General features: G+C 39.1%; 1 protein-coding gene across 1 annotated transcript in view; it reads right to left on the bottom strand.

The window, feature by feature from the left end:
• Positions 1-271: 271 nt before the first annotated feature.
• The window catches only part of adgrg2a (adhesion G protein-coupled receptor G2a), a 20,380-nt gene continuing 10,358 nt past the window's right edge, over positions 272-10,293 (bottom strand). Inside the window, exons 14-29 of the mRNA XM_035657138.1 lie at positions 7,604-8,358; positions 6,787-7,456; positions 6,391-6,509; positions 5,915-6,051; positions 5,668-5,824; positions 5,084-5,239; positions 4,838-4,960; positions 4,426-4,471; positions 4,237-4,340; positions 3,871-3,995; positions 3,488-3,756; positions 3,200-3,299; positions 1,971-2,257; positions 1,722-1,823; positions 1,350-1,469; positions 272-1,254 (exon numbers count right to left, since the gene is read on the bottom strand). Coding sequence (XP_035513031.1) covers positions 1,154-1,254; positions 1,350-1,469; positions 1,722-1,823; positions 1,971-2,257; positions 3,200-3,299; positions 3,488-3,756; positions 3,871-3,995; positions 4,237-4,340; positions 4,426-4,471; positions 4,838-4,960; positions 5,084-5,239; positions 5,668-5,824; positions 5,915-6,051; positions 6,391-6,509; positions 6,787-7,456; positions 7,604-8,358 — 3,371 coding nt within the window. The 3' untranslated portion in view covers positions 272-1,153. The remainder of the gene's footprint in view (positions 1,255-1,349; positions 1,470-1,721; positions 1,824-1,970; positions 2,258-3,199; positions 3,300-3,487; positions 3,757-3,870; positions 3,996-4,236; positions 4,341-4,425; positions 4,472-4,837; positions 4,961-5,083; positions 5,240-5,667; positions 5,825-5,914; positions 6,052-6,390; positions 6,510-6,786; positions 7,457-7,603; positions 8,359-10,293) is intronic.

Here is a 10,293-nt window from a genome sequence, read left to right as displayed (position 1 = left end):
AACTGCTGCCAACCTCTGAGCCGACCTTCACAGGCTGTGATTGAACCGGCGCTGGGTGGGCGTGAGGCGCTCTGCTGGAGGTTACACAACAATGTGATGAGAGGGGAGTCTGCTGGGATCGTAATTGGAGGGTTTCCGTTGAACAGGTTTGATTAAAGATGTAAAGATGTCATGTAGATGTGGAACTCTCTGATTCCAAAGAGACAAACTGGACAGGTAATGAGTTGAAGCTTTATTTTCTCCTCTTTCATGCAGATACTCCTGCTCAAGGACATATTGCAGCATCTGTCCTTGCTCCCATATGCTGCATCACCATACTTCATGTGTTTTATGCTTAAAAAAGGATCTAATGTGCAGTATTTGCCGTTCTAACATCTCTAACATCGACACTGTAATGTAGCGAAATAAAGCAGTATCTCACATTAAAGGATACATACCTTCAAATACTCTTACGGAGATACATGTGATCAATTTCTAATAAATTAATGCTTTTTGTATTAAGATCAGGCAGTTGAGATTTGGCGTTTTTACTTCAATCTGCTTTATCTCTACGTAAGGTAACAAATCCCTTCCCATAGTGCCTTCTGATAACCCCTAAATGAGGAGTGTAAAACTCTGGACAAGGACTCTACTGAAAATATAGAGGCAAAAGTCAGTGGAGCATTGTACACACACTGGAAATACACATAAAAAGACAGCAAAACATCTTCACAATAGTCGATACAAAGTTGACAGCATTCTAGGCAACTAATTAGATGCAAATTTGTATCCTTAACATGCCATAAGCTGTCTTGCAGGCTCAAAACAATGTCACAAATGTGGCAATGAAATAATTTTTCAGTCAGAAACACACTATTGTACACCTCCCACAGTCTCTTGCATTATTTCTGTGTTGATATATTCTACTGTCAATGTGGAAAAGGATCCAAGATACTTGAGTCTCACTTCTCCCCAGCTGTCGCCTGTCCTTCATTACACCTTTTAAACCTTCACGTTGTGTAACACTGAGGATTTCCTGTAAGCATCTACTCCTTTTGAACAGTTTTTTTTCTGTTTACTCGAGCTGCAGGAGATCACTAATCTCTGACCGTTCCTCTCAGCTCTGTCTGGGTAGATAATTATTGTAATCACAAATAAACACTTGACACAGTTGTCAGGCCTCGCCTTGCAGTGACAGATTTCGTCTGTGAATCTCGTTGAGGATAACATCGCTGCTGGAGCCGTCAGATATTCCACTGTCCGCAAACACAGAGCCTGTGGGGGACCAACACAATCATTTAGTATTGTATAATTTAACACTGTCTAAAATACAGGTGAGGTGAGGTGCAAACTGCAACCTGTAAACATACCGCTACTACTTGTGCCATCACTGATCATAGAGGAGCTTCGAGAGGTCAAGTGGAAAGCTGAGGTAGTTCCTTTTCCAACCGACATATTCCTAGTGTTCTGGGTGGCTGTCCGACTCCATTCTGCAAAAAAGTGTTTTTTTATTGAAAAATAAATAATATATATTCATTAATATTAGCATGAAAACATGCATGTCTTACTTCTGTTTGGTGGATAATCATGCTCTAAGGAGTAAAATTTGTGCCACAAATTTGGCCAATCAGGTGCTAAGGGTTTTTAAAGGTGCAGTGTGTAACATTTAGGAGGCTATGTTTTCATTAGTATTATTATTAGAGGTATTATCAGAGGTATTAAGAACACATTTAGGTTCCAACCTGAGTTTTCGGCCAATCGCAGTCTCCCGCAGCAAAGATAGGTTCTCCACTGCCTACGGACATTCTCCTTTACAGCACAGTGAAAAACAAATACAAGGAAACCTATACAGGACATAAATAGTAAGAAATTAGGTTTTGGGATACATTTGTGTATTAAGGTTTGGCTAATGTTGATAAACTCACATCAGTTTTATCATTATGTTTTCTACAATGTGGAAGTACAACCCAATATATTTATACAAGGCTCACCTTGCAGACTGTTGAATATAGAGAAAAGGTAAACAAAGGGTAGGTAGAGAGGTCCCCAGGCGAACAGGGCGAACCCCCAGGTCAGGCCCAGGAGGATGACGAGGCCAGCGATGCTGCGCACATCCGTCATCACTCCCCTGTTAGGAGACTGGTTCTGGGGGTTTTGCTTCTTGATCCGGGCCAGTTGGACCATAACCATGATGAAGACCAGCAGGCACAAAGAAAAGATCAGGACGAAGTAGGCCACCACGCCCACATAGAAGGCGATGTCATTACGCAGCCAACAGCTACAGGGGGATAGAAAATAAATACGCAATATTTAGAGGCTAAATTTTAAAAATACATTCTTGCTGTATTCAAGGTGGTTGCTACATACCTACCAGGGTGTTGCAAGATACTTTTCTTAGAGTGTATGTTAGCAGGGTGTCACTTTAAATAGTAGTGGGTACTGTTAGGGATAATTCATTTCAATATATTTGAATACACATAGATGTGAACGCCTGCATTTTATAAAGCTAATACACACAAAGATAAAAAAACAGACACATTGTCTCATCTGCAGTTTTTGGGGAGCCACCTCGAGCTGCAAACACCTGGCCGGGGGAGGCAAGAATGTGTTATCTTCCCAAGGTCGGAGGCATCCAGATCTGACCGTTTGCTCTAGTTCATATAGTAATATTAGTGTTAGGGAAAGCAAAGCGGGAATTACTCCATATACTCCATATAGTCCACCAATCACATTGCTTTGCTATAATTTAAAAATATTGAGCCCTTATGTAACCGTTGATCCAGGACTCTTTTTGGGGGCGAGGAAAGCACAGGACACTCCGCTGAACTTGGTGGGCTTCCCTCAACCAACAAGATTCCTTGGCAAGTATTTATTTTAATTATACAATTTCTAAATAACTTTCTTAACTTGAGAAGAAGTTGTTTGTTCTCAGTCCTAAGAAGTCATTTTGATACACGACAGTACCATGTTGTTTTGTATGTTTATTCAGTGTAGCAAAGTCATTGCCTGTCAATGTGAAAGAGGTGCAGTATCTGATTTGCATTTCATTTGCATGTGATGTGCGTGTTTATGTGTGCTTTAAGCTGAATGAAGCTTTTCATGCTTGAAAAGCTTGAAAATATTTGGTTGGATTGTCTCTCTCGCCCTCCAGTGGCTGAATAAGTCAACCACAAGTGTAATGACAATAAAAAAGGTTCTGGTATATGAAGGTTTAACTTACAAGTCATCTGAAGTGCCGTCTGTGTATTTTCCATATGTGACCAGGCCATAGTTGTCTTTGTTCACTGATATCACAACAATCACCACAAAAAGAGGAATTCCTGCAAAGATCAGATGTTAAACAGCAGAACCATCTCAGTCTATTCAATAAAATGGTTTGAGAAAAATAGATGAAATCAGTGTATTTATTCATACATTTAATAGAAAAGGCATTGGTTGATAGAAACATAGTATATTGTATAACTTCTCAGTTAAACATTTGATCATTTTGGAGCTCAGTGTTACTCACCCCAGCCCATCAGCGAGAACTTGAGCATGTATCTGCTGAGGTAGGGAGTGAACACCTGGATGACGCTCAGGTACATGTGCAGGGCCTCAAGCCCCGCCCAGGTAAATGATGTCAGCAGGAAATAGTGCAGGAAGAAGGCAGTACTAATACACAGCCCGATCGCTGGGTAAAGCGCCAGCCAGCCATCCAGCAAGAAGACCAGGTTGAGGAGGAGGAGGGACATGCAGAGTTGAACCAGGATCTTGGCAGGAATGTCCCGGAGCAATTTTCTGCGTAGAACAAGTTTGTCAGGATTATTATGATTAATTAGCCTGGTTATAAGGTTTCTTGAATGAACCTCAGATTTCAAGTAGTCTTGGCTTTGTAAAGACGTAGATTCTTACTGAAATGAAAGATATGTCAGTAGGGTGACAGCGAGAAAAACAGCAGAGATTCCACAGCCGATGTAGGTGATAAAAGTAAGAATTTGTGCCTGCTTGCGGTCAGTTATTTCTTCTCTGGACAAATCCTGTATTCATTATGGGGTACACACAAAAATATACAGTGAACACACATTATACAACAGCAGGCTCCTGAAAGCGTTATCATTTCTCACTTTAACCACGTTGAAAAACATTCATTTAACAGTCCTAAAATGTCCGTTAAATACATTTTAGTTCATTTAATTCCCTATGTACATGTTGTGATTTGAATTGTATTGATTCTATTATTGTCATATCCCAGACATACAAACAAACATGCTCACAAACCAGCAGTATTGCAAAGGATGTAAGATGGTTGCAGCTGCAAGTTGTGTCTTCCGGTGTGGCATTGACAAGAAAGCAGCCAGCAGAGCTCCAGCCTCCTCCACCATCTAAACAAAGGAAACACAGCAAGGAAAATTAATACCTGTGGCAATTTGGCTCTTAACCAACTCGATTTGGCGTGCATGCACTCACCATTTAGAGTGGAGTCCCAATATACACAGGAGGCTGAGTTGTTTGCCTGCAAACCAAGAAGCAATTAGAAGAAGAGGGGCATCACAGAGGAACTTTGTGTGCTCTTTCAACACTGATTTTTCAACATTTATTTTAGTTTATCTGATGGTAATTTACATGTAACTCTTTATTTTGAAAGGTTCACTGAAAAAATTGGCAGATTTTCTGTTATACAAAAGGACTGTGAAATTCCCAACTGTATAATAAATAGTAGGCTACCAATAAACAATAATCAGAATGTGCTGTTTATCAGAACAATAAACTATGTTCCATTGACCTTGTCTGATCATTCAAATGTTGGTACAGTTATGCATGATTCTTTTCTGTATGGGTTCATGAAAATGTAATGATTTTCATGCATGTGCAAACTTACATGTATGGGGTTGATGTTTTGGATGGTAAACTCAATGTTCTCAGACAGGTTGCTTATAGACAGATTGGCCACACTGGAGCCCAACACTGGACTGACAATGGTTTGGTTATTTAATGCTGCATCCTGTGAAAAACATTATGAAATCATTGAATTGAATTAATTTCCTTATAGCAATTGCTCAGATTAGAAAAGTTTTAAGTACGTCTTAAATCATTAAATTAACACCAAAGAAACTTTGTAAAGTACCTGGAATAGGGCACATGTGGTGTAGAAGGTGAACTGGACCCTGTTGGCCTGGTGCTGCTCCCAAGGACTGAGACCAGAGGTGAGGGAGGAGGGCAAGAATACAGACCCTAGAGCAGAGTTTGGCCTCTTGTAGTGGGATCTGCTGAGGGTACGGAGCTGGACACATACAAATGGTTAATGGAAAAGTTTGGCAATTCCTGTTTTAAGGTTGGGCAATGCATTTTTGTCACTTTATGTCACAGTATTGGCATTAGAAGACATTAGGCCTCATGCAAGAACCTTTTCTGTGAAGTTCACTCAATGTTCCACGTCAATTTCACCAAAATCTTTTAACTGCACAAAAACACTGTTCATAAGGGGGTGCATGATATTTGATCATTAGCTAACTTATGCACCCTAAACTCACAGTAGATGATTTTACACTGTTGGTACAACACAGGATGTTACTGCATGAAGACCCTGAGGCAGCTGAGTGTGGAGTAAGAGAATATTCCTACCAACTACTGAACTGCTTATTGTCTGTTCGCATAGGTGGTTCTTGTATGAAGCCAATTTGTTCTCATGAAGTACTTTATCTGAGCTACCTCGACATTATCAGGGCTGAAAATGTTAACAGATGTTGTTGGAAAGTTGTTCCCATCAACTGTCCTCACTGCCAGAACCAACGAATTAGAAGAGATGATCTCACTGTCACCAGTGACAACCAGCTTAAGACCCAACTCATCTATTGTCCGAATCAGCCTGTCAGCAGGACACAAGACAAAACATTTTAGAAACATCAAATGTATGTGAATACATGTTCCTATGTAGGTGAGGGTTTGTGAGTTGTACTTGTTGGCAGATGAAGAGAGGGCCAGTGAGTCACCCTCCATCAGGTTGCTGATTATTTCAATAGCCTTTTGTCCCACTGCCTGAGAAACAGTGGGGCCATCCAGAAGCTTCTCTAACTGTCCCACCAACTGTGCCACCTGCAACATCCATCAAATTATAAAGTTTACTTTCAAAATGACATATCTATCTACTGAAACAAGTGACTCGAACTCCAGTTACACAGAGGCTGACAAATAGTTAAATGGAAACAAATCACTTAACTGTTTTTCTCCTTGTACATGAGTTAGAAGTTGGTAAAACAACTATTGCATTCAAAAAAATGCAGTTAATTATCAACATAATTATCAATATAAACTATATATTGACAAATTATGATTTTTCTATTGCTGCTTATTGTTTATTTACATTTGAGTCTGCCAATGGACAATAGTGACTAATAGACTAATAGACTAATAGTGTATACTTTAACAGATCACCTGAGAGGAGTTGAGCTGAGACGCATCCTGTGTTTGATCCAGCAGTTCATTTGCTTGTTCTTCCTGTGCCTCTTGGCTTTCAGTTGTCTCTGCAGGGTTTGTGGAGGTAGTTCCAGTACCTTGGTAAAGAGTAAGTGAAAAAAAAAAAAAATCTAGCAAAAGATAAGGTCTACTAGTCAAGGCTTTTATCAAGAAGTCCTATTAGATCACCTGTTGGATTTGCTACACAGAAAAGCATTCTATACCAGTAATAAATTATGCATTTATTACTCACAGTTGAACTTTTTAAGTAATTTAAACTACAAAAAAGAAAGATTTCAGCCAATTTGACCAACCATTTGGTTTATTGTAGTTTGCAGTTTATCGACTAAACTGTATATGTTGACATATACATACCAGGTTTTGTTGTGGTTGTGCTGGCAAAAATGGTGGTTTGAAGAGTTGTTGTAGAAGAAGTCAAGGAAACCTTTTCAGTAGTCAAGTTAATCTGGGCTGAAAGTGGACCATGTATGGTTGATGTAGCTGTGGGGGTTGGAGTTGTAGCTATATGTTCAAGGGACACTTTAGCTGGAGTAGTTGTTAAATTTACTCCTGGTCCTTTCGTTGTTCTGTTGAAGTCAGCGGTTAAACTGATTGTAGTTGAGCTCAGGTTGAGGTTGATTCCTGCAGTTTCATTATGATTAATAATGGGACTAATGCCAGTGGCAGCTGTGGTGGAGTTGGTGGTTGTTGTGATCTTCTGAGTCACTGTCACTGTAGTGTGATTTCCAGTCTGATTGTTAGGTGGAGCTACTGGTTTACTGGTGTTATGGACAACAGGTGTCATACTGTCCACGGTTAAGTTTTTTGTGGATGCAGTCAACATTGTCATGTTTTCATAAGGAGCAGTTGTGATCTGTGACGTTTCCCTGATGGATGAAGTAGTTACATTGTCTGTGGCTGTTTTGTTTGAAGATACAGTCGTAGTGGTTATATTAATGGCTGTTGTGTCATTTTTGGAAACTGTAGTGACATTGTACACTACTGTGTAATTGGGAGAAGGTTTACTTGTTGTAATTGTACCATTGTGTACAATTGCTTTGGCTGATGTTAGATTGTACTTTGTTGTGTCATTGGGAGAAGGTTTGACTGTAGTTAAATTGTAATCTGTTGTGTAATTGTTGGTGACTGTAGTTGCATTGTACACTACTGTGTGATTTGGAGAAGTGGTAATTGTGCTAATTGATTTATTAAATGTTGTATTACTGTTGTTGTCAACTGTAGTTATGTTGTACTCTGTTGTATAATTGTTAGTGGCTGTTGTGTAATTGTTGGTTGCTGTAGTTGCATTGTACACTACTGTGTGATTTGGAGAAGTTGTAATTGTGCTAATTGATTTGTTACGTGTTGTATTACTGTTGTTGTCTACTGTAGTTACGTTGTACTCTGTTGTGTAATTGTTAGAGGCTGTGTAATTATTGGTGGTTGTACTTGCATTGTTCACCATTGTGTAATTGGGAGAAGGTGTAAATTTACTCATTGTTGCGTTTACTGTTGTAATTGTACCATTGTGTACAATTGCTTCGGCTGTTGTTAGATTGTACTTTGTTGTGTCATTGGGAGAAGGTGTGACTGTAGTTAAATTGTAATCTGTTGTGTAATTGTTGGTGGCTGTTGTGTAATTGTTGGTTGCTGTAGTTGCATTGTATACTACTGTGTGATTTGGAGAAGTTGTAATTGATTTATTACTTGTTGTTACATTAGACAGTATTGTGTGATTGGGAGAAGTTGAAAATGCCTCAGCTGTTGTTACATTGTATTGTGTTGTGTCATTGGGAGAAAGTGTGACTGCAGTTAAACTGGACTCTGTCGTATAATTGTCAGAGACGGTTACATTGTGCACTACTGTGTGATTGGAAGAAGCTGTGAATGTGCTAATTGTTGTGTTACTTGTTGTAGCTGTAGCATTGTGCAGGTTCCTTTTGGTGGCTGTAGTTACATTATATACCACTATGTGACTCTGAGATGCTGTAAATGTACTAACTGTTGTGTTGGTCATTGTAATTGTAGTGTTGTGTTGTTTTCCATAGCTGCCGGCTGTTGTTACATTGTGCTCTGTTGTGTGATTGGGGGAAGTCGTAAATGTACACAATGTTAACTACAGTCACCACAATGAAACTACACACAACTCAGAGAGAAGGACCCCGTGCTAACATCGCATATTTACTAATATCAAACCTAGATCTGAGGCTGAAAACCTACAAACGTTAATCTACAGATAATGGTATGCAACAAACTGGAACTCTATACGCACTAGTGCTGCAATCACAACAATGGTGCGAAACACAGAGTTAGAGCCAGCGCTTGGATTGAACAGGCAGGGGACCTGAGTGACCAAGTACACACTTCCGACAGGAAACAAATGTTTGCACACAGGTTTTTGTTACACTGTTACTGAAGCAAACATTTACTATACCCACTGATCTGAAACAACCACATACACAATGATACAATTGCAAAACTAGTATCAAAAACACTCATTCCGAATAATCTCCACTATGACTTATGTGTCTATCCAATTTAAACAACCACTTCCCATAGCATTCACACTAAAATGCATGATCGTAGAATTATATAGCCTACGGATATTGCATAAAGACCATTCATGCTGCATTATGCCTCTTAGTCATATTAACAGTATGATATCCTGATTGGATAATATATACTCTTCAGCTGGGACGTAACAACTTCATCAGTATATGAATACAGATAGACGAGCGAAATGATATGTTCTCCTACTGTTGCGAAAAAGACAACGTATAGAGCATATAAACACCAATTTACAATTTATTTGCCAACCTGTTACAAACTTCTCCAAAACATACAGTTACACCTTCTCCCAATCCACAAAACAGCCACACACACACTCCGCTAAATCGTTCCGATCTAATCTACTACATAAAGAGCCTACACACAAAGCTCAGTATATAATCTACACTACACAAGCACTACAACTGCTTTCCTGGGAATTATACATACCACAATACCACCGACAAATCAACATAGGAGAGAACGATTACAGTCATACCAAAATTTGTAATAATCGGATAATGCATACAAAACCCAAGTAGCCACGCCAGTCACATATGCACATATTTTTATTCAACAACTATGTCCAATAGAACAGCAGTCAATTCGCAGTGCATAAAGTGAGACTAACTGCCTATTTACTTATTGATCACTATGTTCAAACGCATACTAATTGATAACACAAGACATTGACTTTACTTAAAATTAATGAATTTGAGTTTTCCTGCAAGTTATTAATATTAAGCTAAACAGCAGGATAACTAGAGCATATGGAATTATGATAAACATTTGTGAGATAACTGATTATATGGTCATTACAATTGTAACCAATTCTCTATATTTCCAGCAATACCCTGAATTACCCACAGCTATGTAACCACCAGTTAATACAACAAATTGATAAACTCTGGATATATGTCCGGAACAACTAGTTATGTACATGACAGAATATTGCATGCATCAACAAAAATGATCTCCACATTTGCTAAAATGACGAAAATCGCAGTAAGTTCGACTGAGACTGATTGGTCATGAACTGCGATTGTACGTTTCAACCAAACAATACCGTGGGTTACACCTGGTTCATGCCCAATCACTCAATCGAAAACCAGAAACACACCCAGGTGAGGGAAATAATGCATTAGGCCATGAATGCAGTGCTACCAGGCTCAAATACACAACAGCCCTCTAACAATACACAACATGGAGTGACTTCATTATCGTAAACAATGCAAGCATCTGTGAAACACACCCACAAACAGGAGAAATCGATACACAATAAATACAAATGCAACAGGTAACGCCATAATCTTAGTGTTTTTGGCATCAATTTTT

The sequence above is a fragment of the Morone saxatilis genome, unplaced genomic scaffold (genome assembly GCF_004916995.1).
Source record: "Morone saxatilis isolate NCDOM2014 unplaced genomic scaffold, NCSU_SB_2.0 Contig0, whole genome shotgun sequence".
Taxonomy (NCBI): domain Eukaryota; kingdom Metazoa; phylum Chordata; class Actinopteri; family Moronidae; genus Morone; species Morone saxatilis.
The sequence above is the reverse complement of the archived record's forward strand: the minus strand, read 5'-3'. Positions and strand labels throughout refer to the sequence as shown.